This window comes from Dendrobates tinctorius, unplaced genomic scaffold (genome assembly GCF_039654945.1).
Source record: "Dendrobates tinctorius isolate UK_male_01 unplaced genomic scaffold, ASM3965494v1 ptg000206l, whole genome shotgun sequence".
Classification (NCBI taxonomy): Eukaryota; Metazoa; Chordata; class Amphibia; order Anura; family Dendrobatidae; genus Dendrobates; species Dendrobates tinctorius.
Genome location: NW_027361873.1, coordinates 2994668 through 3019575, shown reverse-complemented (window position 1 = coordinate 3019575; position 24908 = coordinate 2994668). Strand labels below are relative to the sequence as shown.

General features: G+C 42.7%; 1 protein-coding gene across 2 annotated transcripts in view; it reads right to left on the bottom strand.

Moving 5' to 3' along the window:
* RHBDD3 (rhomboid domain containing 3) overlaps positions 1 to 24908 on the bottom strand; it is a 77076-nt gene that overhangs the window by 18209 nt on the left and 33959 nt on the right. For both annotated transcript variants that reach the window (XM_073554108.1, XM_073554107.1), the window contains exons 3-5: positions 17111 to 17494; positions 11016 to 11181; positions 10385 to 10630 (exon numbers count right to left, since the gene is read on the bottom strand). In XM_073554108.1, coding sequence (XP_073410209.1) covers positions 10385 to 10630; positions 11016 to 11181; positions 17111 to 17494 — 796 coding nt within the window. The remainder of the gene's footprint in view (positions 1 to 10384; positions 10631 to 11015; positions 11182 to 17110; positions 17495 to 24908) is intronic.

The window sequence follows — 24908 nt, the reverse complement described above, 5'->3', positions numbered from 1 at the left end:
CACAGCAGTCTCCTGGGCAGAAAAGCAGGTGCATCTGCAGAGCAGCAACGTGGTCCTCACTGCATACTTTCTCAAAACATTATAGACTGGATGTATCATCCAGTAGGGATCTTGTCTTCGGCCGAAAAGTTCTCCAGGCCACTGTCCCTCCCTAATGCAAAATTAGTTGGTAATTCCTCCGTATACCGTTGTGTAAGGTGACTAGAGAAAATAGAATTAGACTTACCAGTAATTTGGTTTCTAGGAACCTTCCACGACAGCACTAATTCCCACCCTATACTCCTGGATAAAATCTGGGAATCAGAAGGTAAACCGGTGCTATGGTCTCAGTTATAAGTCACTGGCAAGTGGGAGATGGGAGGGCCTTTTAACCTCTCTGTGTTTCCTGTCCCCCATCAGGGCAAAGAGGCAACCTCCGTATACCGTCGTGGAAGGTTCCTAGAAACCGAATTACCGGTAAGTCTAATTCTATTTTTTTAATTTTCCCAAGGGTAACAGGAGAAATTAGACCCCCAAAGTTGGTGTGCAATTTGCCCTGAGTACGCCGAGTGGGGTAAACCACTGTTTTGGCACATGTCTGGGCTCGGAAGGGAGGGAGCACCATTTGACTTTTTGAAATTGGTTGGAATCAATGGTGGTGCCATGTCGCATTTGGAGACCCCCTGATGTGCATAAATAGTGGAAACCCCTCAATTCTAGCTCCAACCCTAACCCTAATCCCAACCCTAACCCTAATCCCTAACCCTAATTCAAACCCTAACGGAAAAAAAGAAAATAAATATATTTTTATTAATTCATTATATTTCCCTAACTAAGGGGGTGATAACGGGGTGGGGTTATTTACTATTTTTTTTTATTTTGATCACTGTGATAGGGTTTATCACAGTGATAAAAATGTACATTGAATGAATGAATGATTTTCTTCCTGGACCAAGATGGCGGCACACACCAGAGGAGGCAGGAGGGCCCGAGGACCACCGGGAGGTACCGAGGGGGGATCGAGGACCCTATTTCTCTCTCCTCTGATGTGCGAGGATTGTCCCCACACATAGTATGATGAAACCCATAACCCTCTCACCCAGTGTGATGACCTCATAGCCCCCACACACTGTATTACCAATCCAACAGACCCCAGTATGACACTCTACAGTATTCCACTCACAGTATGATGTACTCTACAGCCCCCCTGCACTCAGACATTACAATGGATCCTATAGCCCCCTACACCCAGTTTGATGGTCAGAACAGTCCCCACAAGGTATGAGGGCACCCACAACATGATGCCCACTCAGCCGATTCCTTACAATATGATGGACACAACAGCCCCCTCCACAGTTTGTCGGCCCAGAGACAAGTATGATGTCCCAACAGCCTCATTCCCACTCAGGCAGTATGATGCCCTGACACATTATAATGCCCCCACAGTCACACACAGAATGGTGGACCCTACATAGTATAATGGACCCCACACAATATGATGGACGCTACAGGGCCCCCACCACCACACACAGGATGATGGATCCCACAGCCCCCACATACATATAGTATGATGTACTCCACCACATACATATAGTATGATGTACCCCACCACACAGTATGATAGCCCTTACAGACAGTATGATGGACTCCATATCCCCCTTATGACACACAGTATAATGGATTCCATAGCCCCCTACACAAAGCATCATGGAGCTCACATGGTGCCAAAAAATATCCACAGAGCCCCCCTGCAGTATGATGGACGCCCCACACAGTGAGATGGCCCCAAAAGATTCCCCCAAGCACTATCAGTCATATATATACTTACACACATATAAAACTACTCACCTAACCCCATTCCCCAGATGTGCTCTTACGGTCTGTGCATCATTTGGTCTGAGACTCTGAGCAGCAAGCGCGATCTAGTGGTGTCGTTACACCTACTATTCCGGGACACAGATGCACAGTCTGAATGGTGGCACAGAACAGTATCTGCTTTCTGAGGATGCAGATACTATTGAAATTGAGATGCTAGAAGGGTGGTGCAGCTGCATGGTGCAGAACATCACCATTTCCTGCCCTTTGGAAGCTTTGGTCCATGAGCTAAAAGAACCAGTCGGAAGGCTGGATGTGGCTCATAGACTATACTTTAATCAGGTCTGCTTTAGAGCTTGCTCACGCCACTCTTCCTCTGCTAGCAGTCTGAGGCAGAGCACAGTTCAGTTCATCACAGTTCAGACCAGCGGTGCGACCATACTCCCAGTCTGAACTGTCAGTCTTCAGGAGCGCAACACCCCCTGCAAAGTAGGAAGTCAGGGAAGTTGAACAACCAATGAAAAGTGTGCTCGTCACTGCTTATTACTTGATCTAGCTCGGGGGTACTCGAGCACAATGCTCGAGTCTATGTCCTGTATGTTTCGTGGCTGTTAGACAGCCAATCAACATGTGGGGATTGCTTGCCATACACAGTAATGCAGTAACCATGGCATTACTGAACCCATTACTGTTGACTACTGGCAGTACTGTGACTGGCCGGCCGCATTACGTCACTGGATCTTTACAAGACCCAGAAATTCGATGCTTGGCTCACGGACCTCTGAAATCAGAGTATAAATGAATATTCACTGCTTCCCTCACCCGTCTCTCGGCACCAAGATATGGGCAGGGGAAGCAGTGACTATTTATTAAGCATTTACATCTGCTTAACTGGCAGATTAGTTATTTAAAAACAAATAAACACACGCAAATCCTTTTGTTTAAAAAACACTCCCTGACAATTCCCTTGTTTACCCATTTAGTAGAAAGTAAAAGTCCTGTCCAGGTCTGACGTAGTCCACGGCACCACGATCACTGCTCCGATGTCCACAACATATGAAGCTTTGTTCACAGAGCAAAGTTTGATATGCTGTAGCAGCCGCTGTGACGATCAGAAAGGTTACCGCCGGTCACAGACGCTGTGTAACAGCGTGGGAAACAGAGTCTGTGACCGGCGGTAACCTTATTGTCTCTGAATGGGGTTCCATATGCTGGAATTTTGGACGGAGCTTGTTGTGAAACATCGATGTGGATTACGGAGAATCAGACGGACTACGACGGACCGGAGTGGGATTTTTCTTGGGAAATAAATTGGTGAAAGAGGGTGTCTGTTTTTTTTGCTAATATAAAGGACTTTTCTTCGTGTGTGTTTATTGATTTTTACTTTCAGATTTAGTAAAGGGGATGTCTGACTTGCACCTCTCCATTACTAAGCCCAGGGTTTGGTGTCAGTGCCAGCTGCTGAGGCCAATCCATAATCCCATTACCCCGCTTGCCACTGCATCAAGGCAATCTGGAAGAGCTGAGACAGGGCGCCAGAACCAGCGCATATAATGTGATGTGACAGTTCTGGTGTGGCTGAGGGCTGGTATTTTTAGGGTGGGAAGGAGCCAATAACCATGCTGTATAAAAATGCAGGTAAAAAATGTAATGAAAAATGCATTAAAAATGGACCGTGTTCACACAGCTGTAAGACTTTAAGGTTACTGGGCGGACACTTGGAGGCTGTGAACTAAGTTTACCAGAGTTCACAACCTCCAGGTTTTCTAGCAGCTGGGAACTCTAATAACGTTAAAGTCTCCCTTAAAGGGACACTTATGGTTACTGGGCCTCACAGTCTCTGGGTCACACAGAGCGAAGTCCGGCAGTCCAAGTGACCCTGTGGTATCGCTATAGTATGTCAGACTGCTGGAATGCACTCTGCGTGACACGGCATGTTAAATCACCTTAAGGCCCGGATCACACATACGAGAAGCTCGGATGATTCTCGCATTTTAATACCCGGCACTGCCGCTGGCACTCGGGAGCGGAACGTGCGTCTGCTTGTATTGCTATGCCGGGTATTAACATGCGAGACTCGTCCAAGTTTCTTGCATGTGTGATCCCGGCCTAATACTGAGATCTTTTACAATTTTTTTTAAAAAAATCCCACATCTCAATTCCTGCTTAGTGAGATTTTCTGCTTTTATGAAAACAATGCTTAATCACTATATCAATAAAAATCAATACAATTTACAATTTTTTTTTAACCATGTTCTTATGCAGCTGATGGAGTAAATTAGAAGTATACTATATCTTTTGGTAATTGACATGCATTTCTATTCTTGACATAATAAATGGATTATGGACTATATCTGTGCCACAGAGCACAATCAATAAGATGTTGTTGGATCCATAAGCATGAGTAATGTGAGCCTTGTAGTTCTACAAGATCGAATAGCGCCAGCCTGCTATATTTTATTGTTTGCGGTCTCTGAATAAGAACATTCCTGTTTACAGTCAGAGGCAACAAACTTACAAAGCTGAAAAGTGCAATTATATCCAGTAAGATGAGATAAAAAGTCTGAACTCCAGTCTGATGCATTGTAACAAACTAGCAGAGAACTCTGTGAGGCTTCTGCTGAAGTATTTACGAGTAGTTCAGAAAGCCCTGTAAACATTGGTTACAACTATATCTACTTCTTACCCTAGAAAACTATGCAAGATCTGGTTTGCAGCCTTGGACTGTGGCGTATGATGGTAAGGGTGCTCTTACACTGCGTTTCGGCACCGTTCGTTGGTCTCCTTCCCGGCTGCATTCAAAACACCTATGGCAATGAATGGAGAGAGCCAGTGAATGTGCCGCATCTCTCCATTCATTGTTGGTTGAACGCCAGTCGGAAAGTGGAAGATAGGTGCGTATATACAGTAATATGTTAAAGTTTAGGCACCCCTATTAATGTTAACCTTTTTTCTTTATAACAATTTTGGTTTTTGCAACAGCTATTTCAGTTTCATATATCTAATAACTGATGGACTCAGTTATATTTCTGGATTCAAATGAGGTTTATTGTACTAACAGAAAATGTGCAATCTGCATTTAAACAAAATTTGACCGGTGCAAAAGTATGGGCACCCTTATCATTTTCTTGATTTGAACACTCCTAAATACTTTTTACTGACTTCCTGAAGCACTAAATTGGTTTTGTAACCTCATTGAGCTTTGAACTTCATAGCCAGGTGTATCAAATCATGAGAAAAGGTATTTAAGGTGGCCACTTGCAAGTAGTTCTCCTATTTGATTCTCCTATGAAGAGTGGCATCATGGGCTCCTCAAAACAACTCTCAAATGATCTGAAAACAAAGATTATTCAACATAGCTTTTCAGGGGAAGGATACAAAAAGTTGTCTCAGAGATGTAACCTGTCAGTTTCCACTGTGAGGAACATAGTAAGGAAATGGAAGAACACAGGTACAGTTCTTGTTAAGCCCAGAAGTGGCAGGCCAAGAAAAATATCAGAAAGGCAGAGAAGAAGAATGGTGAGAACAGTCAAGGACAATCCACAGACCACCTCCAAAGACCTGCAGCATCATCTTGCTGCAGATGGTGTCACTGTGCATCGGTCAACAATACAGCGCACTTTGCACAAGGAGAAGCTGTATGGGAGAGTGATGCGAAAGAAGCCGTTTCTGCAAGCACGCCACAAACAGAGTCGCCTGAGGTATGCAAAAGCACATTTGGACAAGCCAGTTACATTTTGGAAGAAGGTCCTGTGGACTGATGAAACAAAGATTGAGTTGTTTGGTAATACAAAAAGGCGTTAATCATGGAGGCTAAAAAACACAGCATTCCAAGAAAAACACTTGCTACCCACAGTAAAATTTGGTGGAGGTTCCATCATGCTTTGGGGCTGTGTGGCCAATGCCGGCACCGGGAATCTTGTTAAAGTTGAGGGTCGCATGGATTCAACTCAGTATCAGCAGATTCTTGACAATAATGTGCAAGAATCAGTGACGAAGTTGAAGTTACGCAGGGGATGGATATTTCAGCAAGACAATGATCCAAAACACCGCTCCAAATCTACTCAGGCATTCATGCAGAGGAACAATTACAATGTTCTGGAATGGTCATCCCAGTCCCCAGACCTGAATATCATTGAACATCTGTGGGATGATTTGAAGCAGGCTGTCCATGCTCGGCGACCATCAAACTTAACTGAACTGGAATTGTTTTGTAAACAGGAATGGTCACAAAAACCTTCATCCAGGATCCAGGAACTCATTAATAGCTACAGGAAGCGACTAGAGGCTATTTTTGCAAAAGGAGGATCTACGAAATATTAATGTCACTTTTATGTTGAGGTGTCCATACTTTTGCACCGGTCAAATTTTGTTTAAATGCAGATTGCACATTTTCTGTTAGTACAATAAACCTCATTTTAATCCAGAAATATAACTGAGTCCATCAGTTATTAGATATATGGAACTGAAATAGCTGTTGCAAAAACCAAAATTGTTCTAAAGAAAAAAGGTTAACATTAATAGGGGTGCCCAAACTTTTACATATGACTGTGTGTGTGTGTGTATATATATATATATATATATATATATATATATATATATATATATATATATATATATATATATATACACATACACATACACAGTATATATTTTTATTAACACACACACATATATATCATAATTTTGAAAATTTCCTCTTTGAATTTTCATACCCTTAAATCACAGACATATGTCACAAAAAGTACTTAATAAGTAACATTTCCCACATGTCTACTCTACATCAGCACAATTTTGGGAACAAAATTTTTTTTGTTAGGAAGTTATAAGGGTTAAAAGTTGACCAGCGATTTCTCATTTTTACAACACCATTTTTTTTAGGGACCACATCACATTTGAAGTCACTTTGAGGGGTCTATATGATAGAAAATACCCAAAAGTGACACAAAAGTGACACCATTCTAAAAACTGTGCTCCTGAAGGTGCACTTTGAACCCCCAAGTGCTTCACAGAAGAGCCGTAAATATAAAAAAAATCATATTTTTTCCATAAAAATGATCTTTTCGCCCCCATTTTTTTATTTTCCCAAAGGTAACAGAAGAAATTGGACCCCAAGAGTTTTTGTGCAATTTGTCCTGAGTACGCTGATACCCCAATATGTGCAGGTAAACCATTTACATTTTTTTTTAATTCAAATATTTATTTAGTGATAGAATAAATATTGATTTTTTTATGTATTTATTATATATTTTTACAATTATTTTATTTGGTTTTAATTGACTCTATCTTTTACACTTTGTCCCACTATGGGGCACTCATTTTGTGCAGGCTGACCGCTTCTACAGTCATGGCCAAAAGTTTTGAGAATGACACAAATATTATATTTTCACATGATCTGCTGGCCTCTGGTTTTTATGTGTGTTTGTCAGATGTTTTTATCACATACAGAAATATAATTGCAATCATATTATGAGTAACAAAAGGTTATATTGACAGTTAGAATGAGTTAATGCAGTAAGTCAATATTTGCAGTGTTGACCCTTCTTCTTCAGGACCTCAGCAATTCTCCCTGGCATGCTCTCAATCAACTTCTGGATCAAATCCTGACTGATAGCAGTCCATTCTTACAAAATCAATGCTTTTATTTTGTCTGAATTTGAAGGTTTTTGTTTGTCCACCCGTCTCTTGATGACTGACCACAAGTTCTCAATGGTATTAAGATCTGTGGAGTTTCCAGGCCATGGTCCCAAAATCTCTATGTTTTGTTGCCTGAGCCATTTAGTTATCACCTTTGCTTTATGGCAAGGTGCTCCATCATGTTGAAAAAGGCATTGTTGATCGCCAAACTGCTCTTGGACGGTTGGGACAAGTTACTCTTGGAGGACATTCTGGTACCATTCTTTATTCATGGCTGTGTTTTTAGGCAAGACTGAGAGAGAGCCCATTCCCTTGGCTGAGAAGCAACCCCACACATGAATGGTTTCTGGATGCTTGACAGTTGGCATGAGACAAGACTGGTGGTAGCGTTCACCTGGTCTTCTCCGAATAAGCCGTTTTCCAGATGTCCCAAACAATCGAAAAGGGGATTTATCAGAGAAAATGACTTTACCCCAGTCCTCAGCAGTCCACTCCCTGTACCTCTTGCAGAATATCAGTCTGTCCATGATGTTTTTCCTGGAGAGAAGTGGCTTCTTTGCTGCCCTCCTTGAGACCAGGCCTTGCTCCAAGAGTCTCCGCCTCACAGTGCGTGCAGATGCACTCACACCTGCCTGCTGCCATTCCTGAACAAGCTCTGCACTGCTGGTAGCCCGATTCCACAGCCGAAACACTTTTAAGAGACGGTCCTAGCGCTTGCTGGTCTTTCTTGGGCGCCCTAGAGCCTTGTTGGCAACAAGGGAACCTCTCTCCTTGGAGTTCTTGATGATGCGATAGATTGTTGACTGAGGTGCAATCTTTCTAGCTGCGATACTCTTCCCTGTTAGGCCATTTTTGTGCAGTGCAATGATGACTGCACGTGTTTCTTTAGAGATAACCATGGTTAACAGAAGAGAAACAATGATGCCAAGCACCAGCCTCCTTTTAAAGTGTCCAGTGGTGTCATTCTTACTTAATCATGACAGATTGATCTCCAGCCCCGTCCTCATCAACACCCACACCTGTGTTAATGGAGCAATCACTGAAACGATGTTAGCTGGTCCTTTTAAAGCAGGGCTGCAATGATGTTGAAATGTGTTTTGGGGGATAAAGTTCATTTTCTAGGCAAATATTGACTTTGCAAGTAATTGCTGTTAAGCTGATCACTCTTTAGAACATTCTGGAGTATATGCAAATTGCCATTAGAAAAAATAAAGCAGTAGACTTTGTAAAAAATTAATATTTGTGTCATTCTCAAAACTTTTGGCCATGACTGTATAGCATGCAGATGAAGCAGCATCTGCATGCTATAGAACAGTGGTCCCCAACTTTTCAGACCTAGAGAGCCACAATCAGCTCAGAGAGGGTCATGAGCCACATCCACCTCCACTCACAGTAGTGGCAATCAAAGCCACCATTATGGGTATAATGATAACTAAACCTTTCCACAGAAATCCCCCCCCAAGCAGTATAACAAGATTCAGTGGTCCCCACAATTCCCCCATTCAGTATTCTCCCTTCCAAGACTCCCAACACACTCACATCCATCTTCATGCACCTTCTCTGACCAGTAGTATCATCCTGTCTACAGCGTACCATACTTAAATTATCTCTAAACCCCTAAGATCAGTATATGTGCATCCAGATCTGCTCTTCTGTGCAGGGCTACCCACAAAATTCACCATTTTGAGATGTTCTCTTAGGTGTAAATACTTAGGTCCCCCAAAAAACTGAGAAAAGTATTCAAGGAGTGATACCTTTATTGGCTAACCAGAGAAATTATATTTGCAAGCAAGCTTTCAGGGCTCAGAAGGCCCCTTCATCAGGCTAGATTACAAGTGAATTACTGAGAAGAGACAGCAACATTTAAATAGGAATTACAACAGAACTTGAGATGATACAGGCCAAGGAAATCAAATTAAGGTTTTTGTTACACATGTAAATGAGGTGGAAGTGTTCTATTAGAGATCTGAAGACCTTCTTGTGGAGGTGTGAACTGTGTCCATGTAATGAGTCATGAATCCAGGTGTCAAATTCAGTCCTATTAGAGATTGAAACACATTTATAAATTTGAAAGCTTGCTTGCAAATATAATTTCTCTGGCTAGCCAATAAAGTATCACTCCTTGAATACTTTTCTCAAATTTTTTTGGGAAATAAGTATTTACATCTATTTTTCTGGCTAACACGGTACCACAATATTATTTTGTATTGTACATCGTGAAATGTTCTCTTCATACCTGTCTGCTAGACCTGGAGCTAATACATTAAGCTGGCAGACAGCCACGAGCCACAATTCATGGGACTGCAAGCCACATGTGGCTCCCGAGCTACAGGTTGGGGACCCCTGCTGTAGAAGTTGTCAGTGCTGCACTTTCTGCACACTGACCTGAGAGACTTCCTGACATGCACGGTGCATGACAGAAATTTCTTAGCTCTGGTAACCTGGATGTCATCATGAAAGATATTGGGTTACCATAGCAGCGATCGGGATCCCGCGTCAAGTTGCGGGGTCTCTGATCCAAAGGCAGAGGGGCTGTCAGCCCTCTGCCTGCTCACGGAATGGTGCGATCATGTTTGATTGCAGTATTCTGGCGTTAAGTACCGGGGAGCGGTCAATGACCTCTCCTGGCACTTACTGCTGGGTGTCAGCTGTGAGAATCAGCCGACACCCGGCCGCGATCTGCCACACACCACCCGTGTGCGCGACCGATCGCTATGACGTACTATTCCGTCCATGTGAAGTAAAGCCCAGGTCACATGGACGGAATAGTTAGTCGGATGGCAGAGAGGGCTTAAATCAATTCTCAGGATAACTGTATATGAAAGTCTGACATTTACAAGAAAAGTACTGTATTTGTGCAGTGGATTTCAGCCATAGGGCTTGAGAAATATCAAGAGACTGCAGAATATGTGGTCTTCATGTCTGTCATTTGATTGTGAATTAACTGTCTCACCTAAGTGCCGACACACTGGATTTGTTCAAGGTTGGCTCTTGTTTCAGCTTTTCCTGTTCTTCATATTCCCTCAGAGAAGCCAGAATACCTGCTTCCAACATGTCCTCTTCTAAGGATACTCGATCTCCTAACCAAACAGGAGTTTCTCTAAAATCAGAAATATTAGAAGCTTCTATAGTTTCCCCAGGTATAGTCAAATCGTTGAAAAGAACAGTCTCATAGACATCTGTATAGGAGAATGGAAGCCTGAGAAAGGGGAAGAATATTAGAAGATTAAAGTAGGAAATCACTTTGTAAAGTTAACATCTTGTATAAAGAAGTAATGAAATGTTAATGTATGCAGGCTTGGACTGTCTCAGAGAAGAACAGGAGTATACTCCGGTGGGCCCCTGTACAAGAGTGGGCAGCCATTCCTCTTATATGAGCAGCACTTGGCACAATATACTTGAATCACTATGTACAGACAAAGGCGGAATCTTATTCATTTATCAATCTATCCCGATCATTGCTATATAAATTTGTGATTGATGATAATGTCACATTTACATGTAGCTGAAAAGTGAGGCCCTGGAGTTGGTTACTGGTGGGCCTCTGGCACTCAAATCTGACACTGAATGTATATATTACTTACGGCTCTTGTCCTGTGGAATTCCCACCATATAATAAAGAAGTTTCTTCTTGAGTTGGTATAAACCGTGCCAGGTTAAAAGTGGCCAGGCAGTTGCAGAAGCGCATGCTGTCCAGTGCCTGTCTTTTTGAAACTGGCAGCTCTAGGCAGTGAAGTAATCCAGCACGAGCTGCAGGCTAACTGTAAGGAATATCTCCAACAATCTGAGTTGCTTAGATACTATAAGGGATGCTGCTGCTAAAATGTGTACAGCGGAGGAAATAAGTACTGAACACGTCGCCAATTTACTAAGTAAAATATATATTTTTCACTAAAGGGAAGGATTGATAATTACCGATAGATTTCAGCTGCCGTCATGACGTTCCATGGCTTTTTGCACCTCTTTTCCTTCATGTGTTCAATACTTTTTACTAATGTGATTTCTCATGATTACACATAACTTAATTCATGATATCTATAGTTTGATTTCTTTGCCTGTGTGGATTGGATGGGTTGTTACCGACATCTGGTTAGAATAGCACCTGTAAAAATATATATTTACCGTATATACTCGTGTATAAGCCGACATTTTCAGCCCATTTTTTGGGCTGAAAGTCCCCCTCTCGGCTTATACACGAGTTATATACCTGGGGGGGGGGGGGGTCGGCGGAGCGGGGGTGTCACAGATCATACTTACACCCCCCCTGCGCGGTCTCTGCAGCCCCCCGCTTCTCCACGGTCTCCCTTCCTGCCTTCAGTGGTCACGTGGTACCGTTCATTAAACTCATGAATATGCGCATAATCATGAGCGTGATGAGCGGTATCACGTGGCCGCTGAAGGCAGGGAGACCATGGAGAAGCAGGGCTGCAGAGACTGCGCCAGGAGGGGGTAAGTACAGCGATATTCACCCGTCCGGGGTCCATCGCTGCTCACCGCTGTCTGCTGTGTCAGTGACATTTAGCTAGCAGAGGGTGCGGTGACGTGGTTAGTGCGCGCTGTGCGCTCTGCTGGCTGAACAGTCACTGACACAGCAAACAGCGGTAAGCAGCGATGGACCCCGGACACGTGAATATCTCAGGTGCTGGGTCCAGAGCAGGAGAGGTGAGTATGGCATTTTTTTTGCAGCAGCAACATATGGGGGCATAATATATGGAGCATCTTATGGGTGCAGCATATGAGAGCATATTCTATGGGGCAGCATATGGGGGCCTAGTCTATGGGGCAGCATATGGGGGGCATATTCTATGGAGTAGCATATGGGGGGCATATTCTATGGAGTAGCATATGGGGGCATACTCTATGGAGTAGCATATGGGGGCATATTCTATGGAGCAGCACATGGGGCATATTCTATGGAGCAGCATATGGGGGCATATTCTATGGGGCAGCATATGGGGGCATATTCTATGGAGCAGCACATGGGGGCATATTCTATGGAGCAGCACATGGGGGCATATTCTATGGAGCAGCACATGGGGGCATATTCTATGGAGCAGCACATGGGGGCATATTCTATGGAGCAGCACATGGGGGCATATTCTATGGGGCAGCATATGGGGGCATATTCTATGGGGCAGCATATGGGGGCATATTCTATGGAGCAGCTTGAGGGCATAATCTATGGAGCATTATATGGGGCATGATCTATTGAGCATTTTATGGGGGCATAATCTATGGAGCATCTTATGGGGGCATTATCTATGGAGCATCTTATGGGGCCATAACCTTTATGGAGCACTATATGGGGCATATTATTCTATGGAGCATCTTATGGGGGAATTATTAACCTTTGTGCAGCATTATATGGGGTGTATTTTGTATGGAGCATCTTATGGGGCCCATCATGAACTGTATGGAGCATTATATGGAGCTCCTGATTCAATATGGATATTCAAAAACATTTAACCTACTGATGTATCAATTTTACATTTATTGGTATCTATTTTTATTTTTGAAATTTACCAGTAGCTGCTGCATTTTCCAAATTAGGTTTATACGCGAGTCAATAAGTTTTCCCAGTTTTTTGTGGCAAAATAAGGGGGGGGTCGGCTTATACACGAGTATATTCGGTACGTAGAAAATTGGTGACGTGTTAAATAATTATTCACAGCGCCCTAACTTTAATACATAGTGTCCTCTCTTGTTAGATATAAAATTAAATATACAATATATTATCACGATATGATAAGGAATGGCATTATGCATAACTAGAGAGGACACTACATTATAAGGGACGGGGTTATACATAATAAAAAAGGAAACTATGCAGGACAGCACTATATATAAATAATACAAGAAAGGACATTATATTCTAATGGACTGTGCTATACATAATAAAGGTACATTCCTGTATCCCTGTTAAGTATCGGTGTGCTGCCTTATTTTTTTTCTAGGTCAGTACACAGACCCATTGAGTATGGCCTTATCTGATCCCCAAAATCGGAGCATAAATGGACATCCTCTGAGTCTTACATATCTCATTCTCAGATCCATGATTTTCATGGATATATGAATTAATATGTAAAACTCTGGGTCCTTGTGCCGTCTTGATAAAAAAATCTTGCAGCACACGGACATTTCCCACAAATGGGTGAATGTGACCTAAGGGATGTTGTTCTACAAACAACAGAATTTCTCCAAGTCATAGTACAGATGCCAAATAATACTTACATACAATCAGGTACCTAGCATCCTCCCCTACCTCCCAATTCATTATATGTCCTTGATAGCATCTTCTTCTAGCCCCCAATTCAATATAAATCTCTGTACAACGGCCTCCATCCCCCTATTCATTATAAGTCTCAGTATCCTCTACCACCTTTAAATTCATTATAAGACTGATAACATCACAATGAATTGAGGGGCGGGAGAAGACACTTTTCGTGCCTTATATTGAGCGTCACTGTTCATTATCAGCCCCTTGTAACGTCCCCCACTGTTCATTACAAGGCTCTTGTCATCTCCCACCACTGTTGACTGTAAGTCTCTTGTCATCCATTCTTCCATCCCACCACATCCACTGTGTTGTGGTCTCCCCAGATATCCATATGTTGCCCTGCGGTATCGCTTCTTTTGTCTTCTTCTTCCCAGGTACTTTCTAAATTACGCCAACACGTACGGCATGCTGACATCATCACAGTGCGCACACCTGCTTGTGTCTCACAGACAGGAAGCTGTAGGCAGCAGAGCTGCAGGATCGCTCTCTGCCTGGCACGCCATAATGATGAAGACAATTTATTATTATGCATTTATATAGCGTGCGCGCCGAACGCAGCATGTTGCATTTCGGCGCGCACGGCGCACCTTCAAAAGTGCGCAGCACATGCCAAAATCCTACTAGCGCACGATCTGCGTCCCCTATGCTAAAGATAGGGTGTGCAGATCGCAAGCGTCCATGTGCGATAGTAGGCGGCGATGACCGTATGGGGCGGGCAGGGAGCCGGCAGGGGGCGGGGCGTCGAATAAACACTAGTGTGAAACTAGCCTTAAGCATGTGAAAGGCATGTTCAATGGGGCTGGGATCTGGTGTTTGACTTGGCCATTAACATTGCTGCATTTGGTTTAATCCGAGCAGAAATGATAGCCTTGTACACTTCAGAATTCATCCGGCTGCTTCTGTATTCAGTCACATCATCAATAAACACTATGACCCAGTGCCGTTGGAAGTCATGCATGCCTATGACATCACACTGCCTCCACCATGTTTTAGAGAGGATGTGGAGCGCTTTGCATCATGAGCTGCTCCAAACCTTCTTCATATTTTCTTCTTCCCATCAATTTGGTACAGGTTGATCTTGGTTTACTGTAATCTGTCCAAAGAATGCTTTTTCAGAACTGGGCTGGGTTCTTTAGATGTTTTTTTGGAAAAGTATAACCTGGCCTCTCTATTTTAAAAGGTTCATTAATCGTTTGCTCATTGTGGTGAACTGTATTTCCTCTCATGAAGTCTTCGCTTAATGGTAGCCTTACATACTGAAATAACATTAAATCTGTAAAATTTGTGGATACCATCCACGCTGCTGCATAAAGGTCCAGGCGAGTTGAAGATATGAATATGAAAATTCGAGGAAACCACCATTCCAGATCTTCAACTCACCTGGACCTTTTCTTTATGTAGCAGCACAGATGGTATCCACGAATTTTCCAGATTTAATGTTATGATACGGTCACCAGTTTGATCTGTGGATCTGCAGCTGCTATCAACTCTGATGAGTTTCTATGCTCTAATGTAAAGATACATCAGGTGAGTGCAATCTGATTGTATATCCTGAAATCTCTATCAGATAAGACCCTATACGCGCTCCTTTCTCCTACAGTGTCATTTATTACATACTAAAATACTTCCTGGAAAGTGTTGTTCACACCACACAGATGTAGTAAAGGAGTTTTTCTTCAACCTGGAAAAGATTCTGCAATCATCCACACTGTTGTCTTCAGTACATGTCCAGGCCTTTTTCAGCTCCTAAGCTCACCTGTGGCCTTTTTTTTTTTTCAGAATGTACCAAACTGTTGATTTGGCCACTCCTAATGTTTCTGCTCTCTCTCTAATGGATTTCTTTTTTTTTTTCAGCTTAACAATGGCTCTTAACAGAGCTCTTTTCACCGCATGTTGTGACTTCACAGCAACAGCTACCAAAAGCAAATGCCACACCTAGAATAAGCTCCAGACCTGTTACCTTCTTAATTGATAATGGATTAATGAAGAAAAACCCCATGCAGCCCATTAAATTGCTTTTGAATTAATTGTCCAATTACTTTTGGCCTCTTACTCCAATTAGAATGTGAATACCCTCATTTTAAAACATGTATTTTAACGCCTTAACAACCAGAGGTATTTTTGGATGTGCATTTTCATTTTTTGCTCTCATTCTTCCCAGATCCATAACCTTTTTATTTTTTGCTCAAATTGGCCACGTGAGGGCTTGTTTTTTGCGGGACGAATTGTATTTTTGAATGACACCATTGGTTTCACCATGCCGTATACTCGAAAATGGGAAGAAAAATTCCAAGTGCAGTGAAACTGCAAAAAAAGTGCAATCCCACATTTGTTTTTTTGGGTTTATTTTTCATCATGTTCACTAAATACTAAAACTGACCTGACTTAGACATATTACTTTTTATTTTACTATATTTTTCACTAATCCGTTTTGAAAATCCAACTTTGAGATGAAAGCTGGCACCAGAACTACTGTATAAGGCTTTACTGTGCACATGAAGATACCAAGAGATTTCAGATTGCACAAAAGAACTTATGGCTATGCAGTTGCTAGGACTGAAACTAAAGGCCCCGTCTCACTAAGCAATCTCGGTAGCGAGATCGCTGCTGAGTCACAACTTTTGTGACGTAACAGCGATCTCACCAGCGAGAGCGCTGTGTGTGACAGTGATCAGCGAGCGGCCCCCCTACCGGTATCGCTGATCGCTGCAAGAAACCTCTGGACATTTCTTTGGTCACTGGTCTCCCGCTGGCCAGCACGCATCACTGTGTGTGACAGCGGGAGACCAGCGATCAGGTGTAAAAAAATAATAAAAAAAAATAAAAAATATAGTTATTCTCACCTTCCGATGTCCCGTTCAGCCATCCTGCCTCTCTCCACGCTCCGGTCCCAGTGATCCTTTGCATGAATGACCGCGAGACTTTGTTATCCCTCGAGACCGTGACATCTCGCGGTCATTCGTGCAAAGGATCACTGGGACCGGAGCGTGGAGAGAGGCGGGATGGCTAAACGGGACGTCGGAAGGTGAGAATAACTATATTTTTTATTTTGATACTATTTTCTACAGCGATAGCCAGCGATGCCAGGCGCTCGGCATCGCTGTGCTGATCGCTGGTGAAGCTGTCTGTGTGACAGCTCACCAGCGATCACATAGCGACTTACCAGCGATCCTGACACCTTCATATCGGTGTCGGGATCGCTGGTGAGTCGCTTAGTGTGACGGGGCCTTAACTCACAGCTACTGAGGCTGTAAAAATATACTGTTAACCCCCCTTTAAAAAAAAAAAAAGAGCTGGCCTCTATTCCACAAGATGATATACTGGTACTTAGTACTTAAAAGGTTGCATGAGAATATATATGAGTCCATTACTTTTCCTAATGAATATTACATGAAAGGATACTAGCCATTCCACAGATTATTCCACTCATATGAAATAGAAGTGAAGATTCTGGAAAGAGTAGCTGAGTGATCAATACAATTCCATAAGGTAACAGAAGAGACACTTTTTTGCCAAGTCTCCATGTGACGGCTTTGTGCTTAGCTACCAATAATGACAACTGGGTGGCAAGGTATCCTGAAGCAGGCACTGGTGGCATTGGCAGGAGGAAGGATATCAGAAGGTAAAGAATGGCAGAACACAGTGTGCCCAGACAGGACAACTGCAGAAAATAAAAGGTGCCGAGACGTTCCTCCATCCTCCAGAACAGAAGTGGGAAGAGAACCAATGATAATATAATTTGCTGATTGTCAGTGGCACAAAGTATGTGTGTAAAGAGTCGATGCCCTAAAAAAAAAAGAGAATACTTACTATTATTATATTTAAAGAAGCAGTTAACCATTTATTTTTCCATCCCTGCACCCCACGTGATTTCTATCACACCCACTTTGTACGAATACTATACATGGTGTACTTACATGAAATTCAGCTTCCTGTTTGTTGCTCTTCAGCCTCCAGTTTGATTCTTAGATTTCGACCTGAACTTTATTGGTTTATGCTCTTCTATAAATCCCATGATCACAGTGTCACATGGGAACATAGAGCTATTAACATGTCCGCCTACTGTGGTAACAGTGCATTTTTCCTCTCATCTATATTCACCTAAGTATGTTAATAAAATACCAGGATACCGTTAGGAGATTAAAATATTATCTTCTTCATTATAACTGTGGCAGAAGTGAAGCTATTCAGTCATCATCAGTATATGTGATAGGAGTTTTGCCTATCATTGTTGGGAGAATGCATAGTACATAATTCATGCCGTTTCATAACAGAGCCTAATAGTGCAGATGCTGACGCTCTTGAGAAAAAAGTAAAAACAAATTTAAATTGAACTGATGGGCAAAGCATTTCAAAATGGAGGGAAGATAATCAATCAACTTTACAATATAAAGCATGTCTATGGAACAAAAGAAAAGCTATGTGTGAAGTTAGTCACACCTCACGGACAGGCCATGAGGCAGAGATGTCAGACATTCCAAGGTCAGTACCAAGAGAGCATGTAAGAAACTAAGGGAAAAGATGAAGGCGTAAGTCAGGTCACAGTCCAGGGTCAGAATACCAGATAAATAGCGGATAACAAAGGGGCAATAACAAACAGGCAGTCAAAACACGGTCCAATGGCCAGGCAGCAGTAGACCAAAACTCACAGCACAGGAGGCAGGAAAACACACCAGCGAGCAGAATCTTTTTACCGGAAGCTCACCTAAATAGCAGGGCAGTTACTAGGAACAGGGAGCACCTGGAGAAATCTCTTCTCCTCCCAGTCTCAGATAGGTCAACAGAGCTGTCAATGAAATCAGTATAGGATGATAAAAAAATAAGCATTTGATACATTTCCAATTTTACAAGTTTTCCCACCTAGAAAGAATATAGAGGTCTATAATTATTATTGTAGGTGCACTTCAACTATGAGAGACAGAATCTTAACTCTTTCGCGCCAGAGCCTGTTTTTGCCTTCGTGACCGGGCTAATTTTTTCAATTCTGACCAGTGTCACTTTATGAGGTCATAACTCTAGAACGCTTCAACGGATCCTGCTGATTCTGACAATGTTTTCCCGTGACATATTGTACTTCATGATAGTGGTAAAATTTGTTTGATATGACTTGCGTTAATTTGTTAAACAAATGGAAATTTGGCAAAAATGTTGAAAATTTCGCAATTTTCAAAATTTTAATTTTTATGCCCTTAAATCAGAGAGTCATATCGCACAAAATAGTTAATAAATAACACTTCCCACATGTCTACTTTACATCTGCACAATTTTGGAAACAATTTTTTTTTTTTTTTGTTTGGTAGTTATAAGGGTTAAAAGTTGACCAGCGATTTCTCATTTTTACAACAAAATTTACAAAACCATTTTTTTTTTGGGACCACCTCATATTTGAAGTGAGTTTGGGGGGTCAATATGACAGAAAATACCCAAAAGTGACACCATTATAAAAACTTCACCCCTAAATGTACTCAAAACCACATTCAAGAAGTTTATTAACCCTTCAGGTGCTTCACATGAATGAATGGAATGTGGAAGGAAAAAATAAACATTTAACTTTTTTTCCCACAAACATTTTATTTCAGAACCAATTTTTTTTTTTATTTTCACAAGTGTAAAAAGAGAAAATGAACCACAAATTTTTTTGTTCAATTTCTCCCGAATACGCCGATACCCCGTATGTGCGGGTAAATCACTGTTTGGGCACATGGCAGAGCTCAGAAAGGAAGGAGTGCAGTTTGACTTTTTCAATGCAGAATTGGCTGGAATTGAGATCGGACGCCATGTAGCATTTGGAGAGTCCCTGATGTACCTAAACAGTGGAAACCCCCAACAAGTGACCCCATTTTGGAAACTAGACCCCTTAAGGAACTTATCTAGATGTGTGGTGAGCACTTTGAACCCCCAAGTGCTTCACAGAAGCTTATAACGTAGAGCCATGAAAATAAAAAATAATTTTTTCCACAAAAATGATCTTTTCGCCCCAAAATTTTTTTTTTCCCTAGGTTATTGGGTGAACTTAGACCACCAAAGTTATTGTGCAATTTGTCCGGAGTACGCCTATACCCCATACGTGGGGGTAAACTAATGTTTGGGCACACGGCAGAGCCCAGAAAGGAAGGCATGCCGCTTGACTTTTTCAATGCAGAATAAGCTGGAATTGAGATCGGACGCCATGTTGCATTTGGAGAGCCTCTGATGTACCTAAACAGTGGAAACCCCCCACAAATGACCCCATTTTGGAAACTAGACCCCTTAAGGAACTTATCTAGATGTGTGGTGAGCACTTTCAACCCCCAAATGCTTCACAGAAGTTTATAACGTAGAGCCATGAAAATAAAAAATAATTTTTTTCCACAGAAATGATCTTTTAGCCCACAATTTTTTATTTTCACAAGGGTAACAGGAGAAATTGGACCCCAAAAGTTGTTGTCCAATTTGTCCTGATTACGCTGGTACCCCATATGTGGGAGAAAACTACTGTTTAGGCACACGGTGGGGCTCGGAAGGAAAGTAGTGACGTTCTGGAATGCAGCCTTTGATGGAATGGCCTGCGGGCGTCATGTTGCGTTTGCAGAGCCCCTGATGTGTCTAAACAGTAGAAACCCCCCACAAGTGACCCCATTTTGGAAACTAGACCCCCCAAGGAAGGAACTTATCTAGATGTGTGGTGAGCACTTTGAACCCCCAAGTGTTTCACTAAAGTTTATAATGTAGAGCCATGAAAGTAAAAAAAAAATTTTTTTTTCCACAAAAATTATCTTTTAGCACCCAATTTTTTATTTTCACAAGGGTAACAGGAGAAATTGGACCACAAAAGTTGTTGTCCAATTTGTCCTGAGTACGCTGGTACCCCATATGTGGGAGAAAACTACTGTTTGGAAACACGGTGGGGCTCGGAAGGAAAGTAGTGACGTTCTGGAATGCAGACTTTGATGGAATGGTCTGCGGGTGTCATGTTGCAGAGCCCCTAATGTGCTAAACAGTGGAAACCCCCAATTCTAATTCCAACCCTAACCCCAACATACCTCTAACCCTAATCTCAACCCTAACCATAACCCTAACCACAAACCTAACACTAACACACCCTTAACCCTAATCCCAACTCTAACCCCAACTCTAACCCTAATTTTAGCCTCAATCCTAGCCCAATCTTTAGCATAACCCTAACTTTAGCCTAACCCCAACTTTAGCCTAACAATAACCCTAACTTTAGCCTAACAATAAACCTAACTTTAACCTAACAGTAACCCTAACAGTAAAACTAACCCTATCAGTAACCCTAACGTTAGCCTAACAGTAACCATAACTTTAGCCTAACCCTAACCGTAACCCTAACTATAGCACTAACCATAACAGTAACCCTAACTATAGCACTAACCCTAACAAAAGCACTAAGCCTAACAATAGCACTAACCCTAACTCTAGCACTAACCCTAACCCTAACAATAGCACTAACCCTAACTATAGCACTAACCCTAGCCATAACATAGTAACATAGTTTTGAAGGCTGAAGGAAGACCTTATGTCCATCTAGTTCAGTCTATTTTTAGTGCAGCTGTTCTGCATTGTTGATCCTGGGGAAGGCAAAAAACCCACAGAGTAGAAGCCAATTTTCTCCATAGGGAAAAAAATTCCTTCCCCTAAGCTGGGTCAACCATCTACCTATAATATTCTGTTATTCGTAACCTTCTATACTGTTACTCACAAGAAAAGCATCTATTCCTTTCTTAATTTCATTCAGTGAGTTGGCCATCACCACTTCCTCAGGAAGAGAATTCCAGAGCCTCAGTGCTCTTACCGTGAAGAACCCTCTGCTATGCTGGTGCAGAAATTGTCTTTCCTCCAAAGGAAGAGAATGCCCCCTTGTTCTTGTCACAGTCCTTGGTACAAACAGTTCATTGGAGAGATCTCTGTATTGCCCTCTGATATACAGTACTTGTACATATATTAAGTCTCCCCTAAGTCTTCTCTTTTCTAGAGTAATTAGACCTACTTTTGATAACCTTTCTGGATATTGTAGTGAACCAACTCCATTTATCATTTTAGTAGCCCGCCTTTGAACCCTTTCAAGTTCAGTAATGTCTTTCTTGAGCAGCGGCGTCCAAAATTGCACACAATACTCCAAGTGTGGTCTGACGAGTGATTTGCACAGAGAGTACAGAGAGAGAATTATGTTTTCATCTCATGTCCCCAGACCTCTTCTAATGCATTTCATGACCCTATTTGCTTTGGTGGCAGCTGCCTGACACTGGGCACTCCAATTTAGCTTCTTATTCTCCCCTCTGTCAATCCCTTCACTGGCTCCCAATTGCCCAGAGACTCCATTACAAAACCCTAACCATGACATACAAAGCAATCCACAACCTGTCTCCTCCATACATCTGTGACCTCGTCTCCCGGTACTTTCCTGCACGCAACCTCCGATCCTCACAAGATCTCCTTCTTTACTCCCCTCTTATCTCCTCTTCCCACAATCGCATACAAGATTTCTCTCGCGCATCACCCCTACTCTGGAACTCTCTACCACAACATATCAGACTCTCACCTACCATCGAAACCTTCGAAAAGAGCCTGAAGACCCACCTCTTCCGACAAGCCTATAACCTGCAGTAACCACCGATCGACCAAACCGCTGCACGACCAGCTCTACCCTCGCCTACTGTATTATCACCCATCCCTTGAAGATTGTGAGCCCTCGCGGGCAGGGTCCTCTCTCCTCCTGTACCAGTTATGACTTGTATTGTTTAAGATTATTGTACTTGTTTTTATGTATACCCCTCCTCACATGTAAAGCGCCATGGAATAAATGGCGCTATAACAATAAATAATAATAATAATAATAATTATTGACTAAGATGCCTAAGTCTTTTTCCATGTCTGATTTCCCCAGCAGTTTCTCATTTAGTAAGTAATTATAGCATCTGTTTCTCCTTCCCATGTGCATAACCTTACACTTATCTGTGTTAAACCTCATTTGCCATTTTTCAGCCCAATTCTCCAATTTACTCAAATCTGTCTGTAGTTGCAAACTGTCCTCCTTTGTGTTAACTACCTTACTCTAGCCCTAACCCGCTTTTTTTTTTTTGTTTACTTTTTTTGTGTGACAAGATCGCTGCCTGGCACAGCTGTTGCCAGCAACGCTTGTCACACTGTTTCTCCTCTGATCTGGCACTGACAGATCACAGGAGAAGCAGCGTTACTCTGACAAGATCGCTGCCTGGCACAGCTGTTGCCAGGAGTGCTTGTCACAGTTTCTCCTCTGATCCCTGTGATCTGACTCAGGCAGCGATCTTGTCACAAAGTAACGCTGTTTCTCCTCTGATCTCCTGTTAGTGCGAGATCAGAGGAGAAGTGGCGTTACTACGAGTCAGATCGCCGGGAAACAACAAGCTTTCCCAGCGAGCTCTCTCATTGGCTGCTGTGACGCGGACGTCATCAGGACCTGAACCAATCAGGTTTCGATGAGGTCAGGGGTCGCAGCAAGCATTGTATGCCGGGATCCCGGCATTATAAGGTACATGGGGGTCCCGGCGGGCACAAACCGCCGACAGTAGATAAACGTCCGCGCTGCACAAAGCCCAGTAAGCGCCAACGTATATCTACCGTTGGCGGTCTGGAAGCAGTTAAGAAAAAAAAAATCCAGAAAATCACATTGTACGATTTTTACATAATTAATTTGCATTTTATTGCATTAAATAAGTAATTGATACAATAGAAAAACAGAACTTAATATTTGGTACAGAAACCTTTTTTTGCAGTTTCAGAAGTCTGATGTTTCCTGTAGTCCTTGATCAATACAAAGGTGATATCAAGCCCACAAATATGAACCTTACTTGCCACTGCCACAGGGCAAGTGGGAAGAGCCGAACAAAGCGCCATAATTGGCACATCTAATAGATGCAACTTTTCAGGGCTGCTGCAGGCTGCTATTTTTAGGTTGATGGGTGGCCAACTTCCATGGCTCATTACTAGCCTGAGAATACCAGCCCTCAGCTGTATGCTTTAGCAAGGCTGGTTGTCAAAATTTGAGGGGACACCATGCCTTTTTTTTTAAAATTATTTATTTAAATAATTGAAAAAAAAAAAAAAAAAAGCGTGGGCACCCCTCTATTCTTGATAACCTTTCTTGCAGCCTCTAGCTGTGAGCTTTGCCTGGCTGGTTATGCAAGGGAACCCATGCCGTTTTTTTTAAATTATTTATTTAGAGCACGTGCAGGCTGATGAAAACTCCCATCAGCCGCTCCTGCTCTCGCTGTTATTAGCCTTAATAAGCATAGGCTGATGGGAGCAGTAGTTCCATCAGCCTACACCAGTGACTGGAGGTAAACTTTATACCTCTGATCACAGCTGCGGGCTCACGCGTCAGCTGACAGCGTGGGAACCGTGGCTGTCTGATCGGTGGTAATGATTTTACAGCTGATCAGAATCAGTGTTTGCTGTGCTATCATGCACATGACAGCGTGACAAACACCCAGTGTTCGGGGACTTAAACCTGAACAGTTAGACGGATCTCCCACTATCGGCAGGGTGTACCATTGCCTGGTACAAGCTCCAAGATGGCTCACTCCAATGTCTAGTCTCCCATCTGCTCCAGTGCTTGCAGAGAAGTTCATTCTACTTATTTTCCGCCTCCATGGTTTCTTGCTCCATATGGTTTCGGATAGAGGCTTCCAGCTTACTTCTTGCTTCTGGATGGCCACCTGAAAATGATTTAATGTCTCTCTGGATTTCTCTTCAGCCTTTCACTCTCAATGGAATGGCCAGGTAAAGTGGGTCAATCAGATCCTGACTAATTTCCTACAGCACTTCGTCAATGTATACCCTAGTGTCTGATCCGAACTCCTGCCATGGGCCAAATTCTCCTATAACAATCACGAGATAATTTTATGCTAAATCTCCGTTTTTTTTAGTATACGGTCAACACCCCAATATGCCGTTCAGACTCGGACTGGCCCACCGGAGAACCGGAGGATTCTCCTGTGGGCCCAGGCACTGACACCTGCTGGCATACTGGCCAGCAGCTGACTAGGGCCCCCACTGCTCCAAGGGCCCCCAGCCAGTGGCTATGGGGCCCCTGAGTCAAGGAGGCTCATCCTGTGCCAACGTAGCAGCAGCTGGAGAATCCTGTCCCCGTTGCTAAAGCGAAATGAATATTCACCTATGGGCGTGGAGAGGCGTGAATACCATTTCTCTTTAATAGTGG